Consider the following 16,658-nt stretch of genomic DNA (forward strand, 5'->3'; position numbering starts at 1 on the left):
CCGTTCAAGACTAGACAGTCCGTATAAGGGTCCTCCTTGGCGATAACCAGGAAACGGAGGTAATTTTGAGTTCTGTTCAAGACTAGAAAGTCCGTATATGGGTTCGCCCTGGCGATAAGACTAGAACGGCCTCCAAGGCGATAACCAGTACACGCAGATCATTATGAGTTCCGTTGAAGACTAGAACGTCCGTATAAGGGTCCTCCGTTGCAATAACCAGTAGACGGAGGTCATTATGAGTTCCGTTCAAGAATAGAACGTCCGTATAACGGTCCTTCAATGCGATAACCAGTACTCGGAGGTCATTATGAGTTCCGTTCAAGACTAGAACGTCCGTATAACGGTCCTCCAAGATGATAACCAGTACACGGAGGTCATTATGAATTCCGTTCAAGACTAGAACGTCCGTTTAAGGGTCCTCCAAGGCGATAACCAGTAGACGGATGTCATTATGAGTTCCGTTCAAGACTATAGAGTCCGTATAAGGGTCCTCCCTGGCGATAACCAGTAAACAGAGGTCATTATGAGTTCCGTCTAAGACTAGAACTTCCGTATACGGGTCCTCCAATGCGATAACCAATTAACAGAGGTCATTATGAGTTCCGTTTAAGACTAGAACGGCCTCCAAGGCAATAACCAGTAGACGGATGTCATTATATGTTCAGATACAGACTATAACGTTCACACACACACACACGCGCACGCGCACGCGCACGCACGCACGCACGCACGCACGCACGCACACACACACACACACAGAGAGAGAGAGGAAGATAGCAAAGGAGGATAACATACATATACATTCAGAGGAAGATAACATTGTTTTGGTAAACATTAATCAACAATTAGACTTAATTCATATGGTAGACAATTATGCATGGTGTTTATTTTCATATCAACCACGCAAACTAATGGACGATTTAAGATTTCGGGATAGGGTTAAGATTTCAAATTCCATGCCGAAAAAAAGAAAAATATGTCATTGAGCAGAGACAAAAAATACATTTTTGAAATGTAAGAAACTGATTTCCTTTGCATTGATAAAACTAAAATGATTTCACTAACAATAATGCATAAATGATCATTCCTTAAATATTTTTGGTGCCTTTGGGCAAGCGTGAGGTTTGGCAGTACTAACTGGTTTACATCCTTGTCAAGTTTCACTGTCAGAAAAAAGGGAAATTACGACATTAATCATGAAATGGATTCACATTGGTTTGTACTTTCGATAGCTCCGAAACTCCCTGTGCATGATGACCTCCATCTCCTCCTTAGTGCGCCTCACACCTGTTGGACATGAAACATGAAGATTAGATAAGGATTGAGACTTTCAGAACATAACAGTTATGATTGATTAATAATATTCAATAACAATCATATCTTATTTACTTTATTACTTTTTATTTTCATTTATTACATATCTTATAAAGAAGAAAATTCATAGTATCTGACTATTTCTAAAGTTCTAGGAATACACATACCAAAACAGGTATTTCCAAATACTACTAGAGATATTACTAGAATTTATTCCTACACAAACTATGGGGCCCTTTTTTGTGTACAAGGATTTACAATTTAGGTTGGCTAGACAGATAGACAGAAATTAAAGTGTTAAAGTGTTTTCTGTATAGACTCTGACAAAGATATTTTCTTAGGGTGTAATAAAAATTGCATAATTATTTTAATGAATATTGATCAAAAGTTTGTATTAACCTTAAGATTTCCTCTGCTTTTGCTTTTGAGTACCCTTTCTTCTTGTAAAACATCATGATTGCCTGGAAAATTAGACATCATTTTAAAACAAACAAACAATAAAGTCGTATTAGTTGGTGACAGAAAAATTCCAGATATGATCAATATACAAGACCCTTTAGTCCGATTAAATACTGTCAGTGTTCTGTCAAATCAACACTACTTATCTGATAGTCATTAGCACAAAAAATGTGTACCCTTTAGACTAGCAATATCTCAAGACTAAAACTTAGACATTTAACTCATACATGTGGTCAGCAAGTGCTTGGAGTTCAATGTCTAACACATATGTCAATACCTTTACTAGTTTTAACTTATAAGAATGATAAAATCTGAAGAGAATCTTAAATTCTTGCAGAGCTCACCCCAGACATCAAACACATAGTCTTTATGTTTCATCTGTCTAGTTTCTGCTCTTGAATATATCCAATGTATCCCTCTACTACACGATCAATCTGAGGAGGCAAATAATAGAATGAATCTTTTATTCCTTTTTCAATACCCTTATGCAATAGAATGAACTTTTTCATTAAGCCTGATCACACAAGTGTGATAACAAGAACATTTCACCAAAATAAGATAAATATAAGACACATATATTGCCTTAAAAGCATCAGATTTATCCTAATAATTTTATAACTAAAAACTCTTACACAAAAAATAAGTCAAATCCACCCATAAATGTTATCAACATAAGGAAGCCAAGTCAACAAATGTACCTGTTCATCATCATCAATAGGACCAAATCCACTGTGTTTTATGGCTCTCCTGGCTCTCTGTGACAGCCCGGTGAAGATGGTGTGAAGATTGTTTGCTTGTTTGCCTTGCATAACAGTAGGTATGCCTGAAATAAATAATATGAGGTTACTATATTGTAAATATCTCTTTCTTTGGATAGTGTAAACTAGACCTATAAATGAATATGAGTATTGTCCCTGCCACACTGAATTAAAAGTCATATGAACCATATACTGTTTTTGGAAGCATTATGTGCCCTGCACTGTTGTCCGGCCTTTTTCCTATAAAAAAGTGCAAAGTTTCATTGCTGTTTATCTAAGGCTATTATTATATTAATTATGTCGTAACCGGGAAGGACAATGTGATATGTACTTGATTCAAATAATTCACTATGTTAAGCAGGAGTATATTATAGATTCTGTACACATGTTTCATGTGTTGCATTGGACTATAATTCAATAAACAGCCAATGTCAGAGTGTATAATAAACATGTCTGTATACATATGGTATGTACAGTAAAATCAAACAATCTTGGTACAACATTCAACAGCAAGAGTTGAAATGTAAAACTATTAAAAATTGCATTAGCTTCACTTCCTTAGACAACAAAAACTGCACTAGGGTTTCATTCTTTTCTTTCAAGTTTTGCAACCTGCAAGGTAGATATTAAATTGTCAACCAAGAACAAATATAGTTTGAGGCCAACCATGTTATTCACTGTTTATCATCCAAATATTTTTATCTTTTTTATTGCCATGGCACCTTACATTTTGTCCCTGAATCAAGACCATAACCACACAAATAAAGAACCTTCCAGAAGTAATAATACACTTGTTTTTGTGTATACAAAACACAAATTGAACATTTTACTTACAATTTGTGTTCACACAGCATCCAAAAAGTTGGCCTCATAAAAATATAATTTCATTATCTCTATAGAGCCATCTTCGTTAACTTCCAGAATATGTTTGGAGTTCTTGTACAATCCGGATTTTTTTTATGTGAAACTAAATATAAGTTATCAATAAAGGCTTATCGTTTTTTATCTTTCTTTGAAACACATCATTTGGTGATTTGTGCCTTGAATTGCCATTTCTCTGGTGTTTCTCCATGATGCTCTCTTGATCTTTAAAGGATCAAAGATCAAAATCTTATGGGTCTAAACTCTGACACAAAAAATGATGGTATATCATGATAAAAAGTATTTTTGTACTTGGCACATTTGGATGTGTGCTCACCCAGGATTAATGTACACCAAACATTTTGCATCTGGAACTATGATCTGAAAAATGGGTCAGATGATCAGGATACCCCCTGAATGCCACCTGAACATAGGAATGGCAGACTAATTCTTTGAGAAGAAGCCCTTACTCTAAGATTATGGTACACTGCATGCATTTTCCTCTTATCCTGCTTTACCAAAGTATGTAATTTAGAAGTTACACTGCTGACAAAAATAAGTAACAAAGGGCAATAACTATGTTTATCTGAAATAGAGTTATGGTTCTTCTTGTACACAGGAAATCAACTCATTGTGCTTTACTGATGTATAAAATTTAATTAAATTTCATCTATTAGTTTTCAAGTTTTCAAGTTTTGCTCTGAACAATAAAAAGTACCAAAGGGCAACATCTCTGTAATAGGTTGAAATAGAGTTATGGTTCTTGTGCACTGCACTTCCTCTCCTTGTGCTTTACCATTGTATGAAGTTAAATTTAACTTCGTTTGTAGGGGATAGAACCATGGAGTACAATGGAGTGTTCATAAACAAAAAGTATGCTGAAAAAACACCAACAGAAACACAGCAAACGGGTCTTACAAGAAACATACTGTCTAATGTCATTCTTACTATAAATACCCAATGAACCTGATTTTCATTGACTGCACCAATCAAAGCATCACACTGATGCAAGGGTATCTGAAATGATAGGAGCATGGTTAGAATTTAGACTAGTAGCAAATTTGATTTTCATATCAATATCATACACATGTTTTAAATAGTTGTAAACATTTGCAACATTATTAAGGGGAATAAGCCAAAAATATGACAAGAGATTACGTGTTAAGTTCTATGTTAAATTAATGCCCCACATGTATGGATCCTTTAATTCATTTTGGATTTATTTGGGTAGCAAAATGCCACTCAGATCCAAAAAAAAAACTCTTATCATACTTTTTACCGCATAATAAATCATGATGAAGTTATACATTCTGAGATGATCATGCAAAATACAACATATACCAAAAAATCAAATTAAAAAGTAAACAAAACCCCTGATGTGACAAAACCGGGTTTTTTAATGATTGCTAGAACAGATTCAGTTTCAACTGATTGATCCTATTTTTTGTAACACAGACCTTGATCATAGGGGCCCCAAACACAATCCCATGGAAGTCCTCCATAAACTCTTCCTACATAATTTTATCAAGTTTGGTCACAGTATGTCAACCATAACTAAAGTCATTTAGAACCAAACGGTTATCTATTTTTAGTAACAGTGACCTTGATCCTAGGGGGCCAAAAGGCAATCCAATGAAAGATCTCCATAAACTTGTCCTATATCCCAAGTTTGGTCACACTAAGACTCAACCATTACATAAGTTTTTCAGTACTAACATTTTTTCCATTTTCTGCGAAGTATTAAGTCGAGTGAATGAAGGGTATAGAAGTTTTTTTATTAAAATCCCAACTTGCCTTACTTGAACCTACCCTAAAACTTGAACCTAAGTTCCTTAAGGGGCCATAACTTCTATTAAAGATAATATGGAGTTGTGTAACCTTAGAACCTTAGAAGTTATTAATAAATATCCCAACCTGCCCTAAAACATTTAACCTAAGTTCAATAGTCAATCAGGGGCCATACTATGTATAATTGATAATATGGAGTTATCTAACCTCATTATGTGATGGCCTTGAACAACTGTGTGAAGTATTAAGTGAATTAAATGAAGGGTATTGGAGTTTTAAGTGAAAATCCCAACTTGCCGTAAAACTTTAACCAGACGCCGACGGGAGTAGTAAAGTCCTCCTTATTCTTCGAATAGTCGAGCTAAAATTGGACAGGATAAACACTTCATGCTTGTCATCTTCAGAAATGCTTAAATCTTATCAGACCAACCTAGCTTAAGGAATTCACCAATAAAGTGATGTACATAGCTCTTTCTCACACTAATTTAAAAAAATAATAATTATACATTTGTAGTTACCTTGATCAGGACTGCCGAAGGTCACTTCATTTTTATTTATTTTCCAACAGAAACGGCTTCAACAATGTCAGTTTGTCCAGGCTGCCAAGGGAATCTACTTCTAGAAATGGCTCCAGTGAGGTCCCTCAAGCCAATATCTCCATCTACACCAATCAGATTGAGTAATACATTTGCATTGTCCACCCCAGCATCCTTGTAACTTCCTGTTGTCACAGCAATCTTATAGCATAACACTGAAAATCATGGTTTAAATTTCAAAATCAAAATTAAGATCCAATGAGAGGCTGATAACAACTATACGCCAAATGGCGACATGTAAAAGAGACTTTGACACAGAAAATTCCCTTCAATACAATTGTATTACAGAATAACATGGAGTTGAAAAATACATAAAACCTGCGACACTACGCCTCAGTATGTATTTTTTGAAAATCCTATAATGCATGGTAAAGTTACAGCCCTGATATGGATTAGTCTAAACCAGTCCCTTCAACAGTACTCATTTTGACATTTAAGTTATAAGTGTGACTTTACTCTTTAACGAACAGACCTTGGTCTTTTGTGTGACACGCCACCGCATCATGGTGTTCATTCATGGCAAGTTGTTTGAAAATCCTATAATGCTTGGTCAAGATACAACCCAGACAAGGATCATTTCAACCTTTGAGCTCTAATCATGACCTTGACCTTTGACATACAGACCTGCGTCTTGTGCGCGAACCCACCACCTCGCCATGGTGGACCTTCATGGCAAGTTTTTAGAAAATCCTATAATGCACAGTCAAGAAACAGCTGGGATAAATTTAGTCTGCATCTACGTACGGACACACATGCATGCACGCACACACATGCATGCACGCACAAACACGGAACCACCATTGTGACAACTATGTCTCACTCACCGCAAGCAGGCTTGTCAACAAATGCCTGTTTACTAACACTAAAGATTTGTTTGAGCGTTTATACTGTACAAACGCAGTAGAGCACACGAGCTTACTAAAAAAATTAAATGATTTCTTTCTTAATACAAAGTTGAAAGCAATTAACATTAATACCAGTACTTAATACCCAGCATTACGTTGGAAGTTTAAAGCTGCACTCTCACAGATTGAACGTTTAGACAACTTTTTTTATTTTTTGTCTTTGAACGAGCCACTTTTTGTGAAAATACATGGAAACCAGTTATATAAGACTGCTGGCAAAAAATAGATCGCAGATTTTCATATTTAAGTTCAAAAATCTTTTATCATTGATATGCAGATATCTACGCAAAGATTTGCTCTTTCCAAGACAAAACATAAAAAAGTTGTAAAAACGGTATATCTGAGAGAGTGCAGCTTTAAGTACAAGGAATATTTATATAGACCTGGCAGGCTAGGGGTGCCTTTCCGTACTGCAGTTCTCTACAGATTGAACCATCAACTTTGTCAGGGGCAAGCCAGCGGTCGACGTAGTACATCAGCTCATCACTGCTATCCTCATCATACATTCACACCTGAGTACAAAGAAGTTTTAATAAGACACGTTTGCAAGACAGAGAATTAGTAGAGAGGCTAAATAACAATCTCAGAGGTCATGTATTATTCAACAGAACAGATCTAGAACTATGGCCCATTTTAGGTTTTAGGGCGATGTATGTAAGTACAAATCACGATTCTCATAATGAACATTATACTTAGTTTGTAGTGGCTTATGTTAATCAAAAGGAATGCACAGTAAAATCAGCAATATCATACATAATCAAGCCTCCAGTCAGGTTTAGAGCCAGAGTTGTCACATTCTAGTCGAATCTTGGTTACTCGTGCAAACCTGCCCGGTGCTGATATGGAACTCAGACTCGGCCCCGGAAGTGAATGCCAGAGTCCCAGGGTCTGGAGAGGAAAGGTGGAGGGTTGCAGTGTGGCCACTGGTGCCATACATGGTGATTTGAACCTTCCCTGTGGTGGCCGTCCTTTTACCCTCGCTTGTCTTCACAGTCACTGTCCATGAGCCACCTAATTTAGGATTATTAGTCATAAAACAACTGTTGAATGGCTAGTGAATAAATTCTTATTCCACAATCATGATGGGGGTGCATGATTTACTTTTAATCAAAAGGTGGTGATCTACCTCAAACTCTCAGTTTTGTTTTGTTTTTGGTAATCTTCAGTTGAAATGATTTTTGAAATAAAAGTTTATAAAGTCTGAACTGGATTTTTTCTTTTTCTTTGTTGATGGTTGTTTTTTGTGTCAATGACATATGAATGTTTTTACTTTTATTCCCTAAAACATTATTTTTTAATTCCACCCAAGCATCACAACATTTTCGAAGAACAGAGAACAGTACACTTCAAAATAAAACAACACTTCTCACACATGTACAGCGCATAATCTTTATAAATAACATTTTGAGTCTAGTAAGTACCGATCATTCTGAACAATGTATGTACCAATCATTTTAAGCCAAGTACATACCAATGATTCTCAACAAAGTATGTACCAATCATTCTGAGCAGAGGTCTATAAATAATTCACAGCCAAGTACATTCTGAGCCAAGTATGTACTAATCATTCTCAGCCAAGTACTTACCAATCATTCTCAGCATCGTCTCTGTGCGGCAGTTATTTTCGTGCGAGTCCAGCCGGCGGCTGCACGGGAACACGTGCCTCATGACTTGTCCTCGTGACAACAACCTTCTCCACAAATACGCCAGCCCTGTGTCCCCTACCATCATGACACAACGAGTTGCTCCAGAGTGGTAAGATCCTCAACTTCAAACAAATTTATCCAACTGCAAAATGAGTAATAGCAAAAGCTCGTTAACATTATATAATGCACAATAATCGTGAAGAAAGTTTTGATAACTTTAACTAGTGTGTGGTCTTGTGTTGTGGAGGAAATCAAAGTACAATGAAACCCACTTGTCCAGCTAAGTGACCACTAACAAAACTCACATGCAACCAGGCTGGGAACCACTTCGCTAACTGGACATCCTGGAAACACATACTAGGACAGATTTAAGCATAAAGTGACTGGTTGTCGCCCTAATACCATAATAGGGACATAATAGGTCAGAGAGGAATACATAGTCACCTCCAGATATTGGTTGTCGCCCTAGTAGACACATTAAAGGGACAAATTAGGTCAGAGCTGGATACATAGTGACCTCCGGATACTGATTGTCGCCCTAGCCAACACATAATAGGGACCTACTGGTCAGAGCTGGATACAAAGTGACCTCCGGATACTGGTTTTCGCCCAAGGAAAAACATAATAGGGACAAACTAGGTCAGAGCTGGAAACATAGTGACCTCCAGATACTGGTCGTCTCCCTAGCCATCACATAATAGGGACATTCAAGGTCAGAGCTGGATACATAGCGACCTCCGGTTACTGGTTGTCTCCCTAGCCAACACATAATAGGGACATACTAAGTCAGAGCTGGATACATAGTGACCTCCGCATACTGGTTGTCGCCCTAGCCGACACGTAATAGGGACATACTAGGTCAGAGATGAATACATAGCGACCTCCGGATACCGGTTGTCGCTCTAGTAGACATGTACTAAGTCAGAGATGAATACATAGTGACCTCCGGATACTGGTTGTCGCCCTAGCCATCACATAACAGGGTCATAATAGGTCAGAGCTGTATACATAGTGACCTCCAGATATTGGTTGTCGCCCTAGTAGACACATTAATGGGACAAACTCTGTCAGAGATGAATACATAGCGACCTACGGATACCAGTTGCAGCCCTAGTAGACACATTTAAGGGACATACTAGGTCAGAGATGAATATATAGTGATCTCCGGATACTGGTTGTCGCCCTAGCTGACACATAATAGGGACAAATTAGGTGAGAGCCGGATACATAGTGACCTCCGGATACTGGTTGTTGCCTTAGGTGACATATTATAGGGACATACTAGGTCACAGATGAATACATAGTGACCTCCGGATACTGGTTGTCGCCCTAGAAGACACACTATAGGGACATACTAGGTCAGAGCTGGATACATAGTGACCTCCGGATACTGGTCGTCGACTTAGTAGACACATCATAGGGACATTCTAGGTCAGAAATGAATACATTGTGACATCCGGATATTGGTTGTCGCCCTAGTAGACACATTATAAGGACATACTAGGTCAGAGCTCGATACATAGTGACCTCCGGATACTGGTTGTCGCCCTAGTAGACACATTATAGGGACATACTAGGTAAGGGATGAATACATAGTGACCTACAAGGCTATATAGAATCAAGAGTTTGTGCAAGCCCTGAAGACATTTTACAAGTGCAGGGGTTGCTGGCTTATGTTAATAAACAAGTGCGAGGCTGCTGTCTTATGTTAATTTAGATCACTTGGCGTTCTAGCAAACGCATATTTTAATAGGAACACGCTAGAACTGTATAATCTAGACTAGTCTAAAATAATAGACGTGTTATACGGGATTCTTCCAATCCCTAAAGTCTAAACGGGATTGTGCAAAAAACGGGGGTGTTTTAAAAATATTGAAATCGCTTTTACAGAAGTATTTTATGTTTGAAATTGATCATAAAGAGTTATATTAATATTTTACCATGTAAGTGTAATATTATTTTGCACTAAACAAGCATTTGCTGCACAAAAACAAGTTGATTACCTTTCCAATAAAACGAAAGTTGACTGACACAGACAACAATTATGCGAAGGGGAACAACTCGATACAATCGTAATAACACGGCCTCCTCCGGCCAAGCTTCAAGATAGACCTCGTTTTACAATCGTAACAATTCGGTCATGGCCGAGCGATTTAAAACTGTGCACTGAAGCCTTGCAGGTGCCCTTCATGTATATATCGTTATGTTTTGATGGAATAAAATGAAGAAAAGCCGTCAAACTGATAATTATATGTTGGATATTTATTTTTTATGTACGGAACTAATATAAAATAACATTTTTCTGGTAATATTTCTTGTTTTTATGATATTTTATAGACGCAATATGCTTTAACCCGGAATCCTGATCGGAACAACTACCCACTTTTGATACTAAACAATTTTTGCGTGAAGGATTTGCCATATCAAAAATCTAAAAAAAATCCGCCAACGTACAATTATTTGGACTAGATCTAGACCTGAGCTTAACATATAGTGACCTCTTACAATATTGCTATACACTAATACAGACATAATAAGTTGATATTAGTTTCCATGAATTGTCAAAACGATAAATTTAGATGATAATTAATATTAATAATAAGTATATTAATAAAGCGCTCGACGACATGCTTTACTCAAATTACTGTTTACATAATACCTCGAATTTATATTACAATGTAAATTAATACTTGGTTATTCCAATCTGCTATCTTTGACATTGACAAGGGAAGACGTTTTCGATTATTTCTAATCGAAATTTAGTTCGTTGGCATATTTAATCGGCAGACCATAGTACATACGCCATAAAACATTATTCTCATTCACAGGTGCTCATCACATTGCCTGGATACAGTAATACATACTTATTTCATATTTTCTTATTTCTAATATTATTATTATTTTATTATTTTAATTATTTAATTATTTCGGTCAAGTCAAATAAGTATGTATTACTTATCCAGGCAATGTGATGAGCACCTGTGGGTTACGTCCGCTACTCAAGGCGCCACTTTGCGACTGCGTACTCTAGCACAAATTCAATAAAAATGGCGCAAGTGACTGTTTTTGATGGCTACCAGACAAATCGGCCCCTTACCAAATCGGCCCCAAGTTGAAACGGGAACCTTTTTGGCCTCTTACCAAATCGGCCCCACCCTGTAGACGTTTCGGCCCCTGACTGCGGAGACGTTTCGGACCGTATTCTTATTATTTTTAAAAAGAGAAAAAACATAAAGTTTTATTTTTTATTTTTATAGAAGTTTTAATGAGATATGTGTATTCACATAAAGCCATACATGCATATACATACATGAACATTTATTCATCAGTTTTTTTTTATAAGAATAAATGGAGTTAAAAAAAATTATACTTGAAACAAATATTGAAATAATCTTCAAATTACAAATGTGATATACTTTAGTATGTTGCTAATATTTACAAAAGGTATAATTATATGTGTTTAACATAAAGTCCACTGAAAAAACTGTATCAAGTGTGAATCACCTATCGCCCGCCGTAGATTACACCAACATTTTTCAAAAACTCCTCTAATGGCGTATTGTCACATTTCAAACAGGTGTCAGGCGTTGGAATTTGTGACACTTTGTGACACTTTGTGACAAGTTTATTCGTCTACACTCAGGTAAAAGAAAACACCAGTCCAGTGTCAATGACAAAAGCTTTGATATAATTTTGTTACGTATACATTTTATTCTAGATAACATGAATTATGGGATAAATCGCTGTTACATACAAAGGCATATCTTGAAAGATTTATTATATATTTTGGGTGTGTCTACAAAACATTAATATTGCTAACACCTCCCTGTATCGCAGACTCGGTGCTGCCATGACTCAAATTCATCGCAGGTGGAAGCATGCTGCAGAGGCCTCACAACCTTATAAACCTCAATACACAACTTCGAATCAGACATTACAATTATTATCAAATGTCCAAAACACAAAACAATAAAAAAACACATTTATTCATTCACACTCACACGTCTTTGAACGTCTTTTTCACACCTACACCACCAACAGTTTGCCTGGCAAGGAATGCATTGACCAAATATAAATCTTCTTTAACTTTTTATTGATCAGTTCAAATTTAAAAAAAAAAAAAAAAAAAAAAAAAAAAAAAAATCTTATATATTTAGAAAAAAAAGGGTTTAGATTTTTATGATTTTGTTTGCAATCTGCAATATATTTCATGAATATATGTCTATTTGTGAATTTACAGATGTAATGTACAACTTCTATTGAAATAAAATTTGAAAGTTTGTATGTTTATTATTTATATTCAAAATAAAAAAAATAAGAGGCCGAAATGTCTCTGTAAAAATTCTGTAAGGGGCCGAAACGTGTCTGATCAATTTTATTAAGGGGACGAAATGGTAGGGCCGAAACGTCCTAGGGGCCGATTTTGTAATAGGCCGATCTGGTAAGGGGCCGATTTATCTCGCTCCCTTTTTTTTCACATTAAGCATCTACGCGAGATTTACGTATGTAACAATTATTTGAAGCAGTTTTATCAAACTGTTGTGATTCCATGCCTAGTGATTGACCTATCGCAGAATGAAATTGAAGTGTTGAACGAAACGAGCATATTTTGGTTTGAGAGAATCAACGACAAAAGTAACGGGTCACTACAGTTGCGCATTGAGTCCAATCCGTTACAATGTAGATGTAACAGTCGAGATTTTGTCCACTGGTTGATGACGTTAGAGTTTGTTGTTCATCAAAATTTAAACTGTCGGTTTGAAGGGAAACAAACGCCAATTAACAAAACTACCTATGCAAAGCTACAAAACAAATGCAATGTAAACATATATCTCATAATATCCAGTATAAAAGTTGTTGTTACTGTATGTTTCGCAATAATTGCAGCACAATTGGGAAGGAGAGATCTTAATAGAATCAAAACTACACGGAAAGCAGGAAGTGTCCTCACACAGCTCATGAACTGATGTTTCAGATTTCGATTTCTGTCGTTTTTTTATCTACAGCGACAGTGATTCCGATATAGTGCTAGGTCACCTCTGCGCTTTATTAACCGACACTTTTAAGAAAAAAGTAGGAGATGTTGAAACCGAAGGTTTGAAATTTGTCGGCATTGGGGATAGACACTACCGGCCTGGTTTCGGCATTATGGATGAAGTGAATAGGTGTTTTAATGACACATCAGTCATTTTGGCCGTTGTATCAAATGCTTTCTGTGAAAGCGTATTTTGCAAAAATGAGCTCGATTATGCGATTATATTAAAGAAGCCTGTGGTATTGCTATTTGGGGAAAACATTTCGGAAGAGTCAATGCCTGCTTGCGTGTGTCAACTTTTCAACAAGAATGTTCGGGTGAAGATTGAATTGAAAGATTCAGAAATAATAGTTACGCCTCACGTGGATGATGTGTGCTCTGCCATTTTCAGTTTAGCACATTGAGTCGAATGTGTGGCTTTTTCATTTTGATGACAGAGAGCAATCAGATTTTTATTGATAACATTTTTATTGATACCATTTATTCAACCATATTTATAAAGCTCCCCGCGTATCCCGCTATATAAGATGTTTTGTATAAAATTATCATGAAATGAAAGTTTGAGAGTAGAATGCTTCTTTATGTGTTTTATGCAGTACTTATGCACACTTAATTGTAAATGATTGTGGTATTTTTACTAGTTACATTTTTCATTATTTCATGATTGTCATTTTTTACTTTTGTGTCGAACGAAAAGTCGCGCAAAAATATCCCACCATTTATCGACATAACATTATGACAAACAATAGGTGTTATCGCATTTAGATGTCAATATTTCCATTCTTTAAATAGTGCTGTTTTTACATCGGATGAGCATTTGACGATCATTTCAATATGTGAGAAAACAGGAATTGATCAAGCATAGAATTTAGTTTTGAAAGAATCTATGCCTGAATGACCCTGTGCATATCGCTCGAATCATTTACAAAACAAACATGCCATGGTCAAATATCCGTATGATGTATGAAACATACGATTCCACCGACTTTCGAAATGCGTACAGTCTCCGTGAGGTTTTGAACTGATGGTCTCATGCCAAATTGTAAGATATCTGCATAGACATCACCAACTTACTCATAAAATGTGCGTTTGTTCGTATGGTGCTAGAATGGTGAACATAAACAATAACCTAGTTCGACGATATCTTAAGAATCATCTTTATAATAAGCTAATCAGCTGTATTGAATACACCCACTCATAATACACTACGGAAATTGATATTAGGATGCTCCAAACATAATCAAAATTTTCCTTTGCCGATAATTACGTTTAATTCGCTTAAAGGGCTTGACTTGTATAAAAATGTTTTTCCTACGCATTGACCTGATATATTTCAACGTGCCCATTTTCGTTCGGCAATTTCACAGGTTGTGAAAATCTCCTGGACGGAAACGATAACCATTTTTGCGGAACGAATTTTTATAGAAAATGTTTCCATAGTATGAGCAAAAAGGATTACTGCTGGGATTTACATTTATTTATTTAGAAAGCTGCAGAAAACAACCGCAAATGTTCCATTGAGTCATTAACTCAGCTATTTAAAAGCTCGCGCATATGCGTTGGCTCAAAAAAGGGTATTCGCGAGGCATTTCATACTGAAAACTGGGTACACTAGGGCAATGTCAAAAATTAAACATTTTAAATATACACTCTCAGATGAAAAATCACACTGATAAGCATAAATAAAGTTATGTGAATATCGGCCATATTTAAACTTTGGAAACCCCCTTAATAACAAAATCGATTGTCAGTAAATACCTTTTAACTATTAGTTTGATTTTCGGTGCAATGAAATGATGGCGTTATGTTTATACGAGCGTTTTTTAATCATCCATATTGTAAAATGATATACCAATTGAACTAAAGTTTGAATCAATACTTTAGATCCTAAAAATAAAGATAGGAGAACTTCGTAGTTACTAGATCTTACACGGCGCGGGATATAAAATTGTGATGCACATGATTCATATATGAAGACAAATTGTAGATACATGTATTGGTAAAAATCACCGTTCTATGATATGTTTTATTCCGCATGGTATTACATCGGAAAATAGTTTTATCACAGGGAACTGCAGGTATTATGCATAATTGAAAAAAAAAAAACAAAAAAAAACAACACTGATTTGATAATCAGCTTTGCACCTTTACAGCAAACTTTCAATGTAATTTGCAGATCAAGACATTCCTTTTTCATTGGTTACAAAAGTTCTCGCATTACTGCTGCACTACACAAAATGTTACCGTGGACTATCTTGTTATGATCTGTGTTATGACAAGGAACGTGTGTTTGCTGGTTAATTTGCACCTGGCGCAACATACTCCTACGTCCTGTTGTTAGAGCCTGCTTTACCACGAGTAGGACGAAATATCAGTGTGAATGGAAAAGGAAACATGGGAAAATGAATTTAGTTAAACTCAGAAAGGGCACAGATGTTGATGAAATTAAGAACTATTGTGTTTTTTTTTTTCCAAAAAGAGTTAATAAAATTGACATTTAGAGGAAAACGAGGCAAATGATCAGTTACTTTCTACAAGAGCGATGAATTGTTTATATCTCTTTCATATCCTTGTTCTGATTTAAATATATTTCAACGTGACAATTTGTTTGTAGATGTGACTGCTATACGTTTATTAATCTCAATGTTTCAGCTTGATTCAATGATGTGTGCCCCTTTAATCATATAAACATACAATTAAAACTGCGCACAGGATATCCTGCTCTAATGCTTAACTGCACTCGATACCATTGGTCTTAAAGATGAACAAAACAGATATAGATTCACTTGTTAATTGGTCTTTTATTTTGGAAACGGCCAAATTCCAACATTTGTCTTAAATTATTATAACGTAAAAATAGACCAATAAACAACTTAACCCCCATCGTATTAGCGAGTCTATGATGTATGCAATTTAATATATGCGATGACACATTTAACTTATTTATTTTAATCTATTAACAGATTCATATACTTTATCGTTGTTGTGTGTCTTTTATCAACTCACTGCATACACAGTTGAATCCCGTTTGTATATGTAGTCTTTTTCTCGATTTTTCTTCACTGTATGGAAGTTTTTAATTCGGACAACATGACTTGATTTCACAAGTGTTGACGTTTTGCCTGGCTTGTCGTGATTTTTAAAGTCCAAAGTACAACTTTAAGAGTTTAATGTTCTTGCTTGGCCCGATCACAATGTCACAATTGTGTCATTTCGAATCTCTTTGTATTTGAAAAGCAGAGTTTATACGCTCGTTTTATACATTGATGTTCTATGACTGAAGTGTAATAACTTGA

General features: G+C 36.0%; 1 protein-coding gene and 2 long non-coding RNA genes across 3 annotated transcripts; all 3 read right to left on the bottom strand.

The window, feature by feature from the left end:
- Positions 1-678: 678 nt before the first annotated feature.
- On the bottom strand, positions 679-2,899 carry LOC128215019 (uncharacterized). The gene is made up of 4 exons (XR_008258027.1): positions 2,406-2,899; positions 2,118-2,207; positions 1,714-1,775; positions 679-1,287 (listed from the first exon to the last, which is right to left on the bottom strand). It is a non-coding gene; the product is annotated as an uncharacterized LOC128215019 (long non-coding RNA).
- A 1,465-nt stretch (positions 2,900-4,364) lies between these two features.
- LOC128215020 (uncharacterized) lies at positions 4,365-7,176 on the bottom strand. The gene is made up of 3 exons (XR_008258028.1): positions 7,065-7,176; positions 5,699-5,931; positions 4,365-4,409 (listed from the first exon to the last, which is right to left on the bottom strand). It is a non-coding gene; the product is annotated as an uncharacterized LOC128215020 (long non-coding RNA).
- A 295-nt stretch (positions 7,177-7,471) lies between these two features.
- LOC128215389 (uncharacterized) lies at positions 7,472-8,447 on the bottom strand. Its single transcript, XM_052922076.1, has 2 exons — positions 8,268-8,447; positions 7,472-7,692 (listed from the first exon to the last, which is right to left on the bottom strand). The coding sequence occupies exons 1-2, from the start codon at positions 8,410-8,412 to the stop codon at positions 7,472-7,474; spliced, it is 366 nt and encodes a 121-aa protein (XP_052778036.1). The 5' UTR covers positions 8,413-8,447.
- Positions 8,448-16,658: the final 8,211 nt, after the last annotated feature.

This window comes from Mya arenaria, chromosome 13, assembly GCF_026914265.1.
Source record: "Mya arenaria isolate MELC-2E11 chromosome 13, ASM2691426v1".
Classification (NCBI taxonomy): Eukaryota; Metazoa; Mollusca; class Bivalvia; order Myida; family Myidae; genus Mya; species Mya arenaria.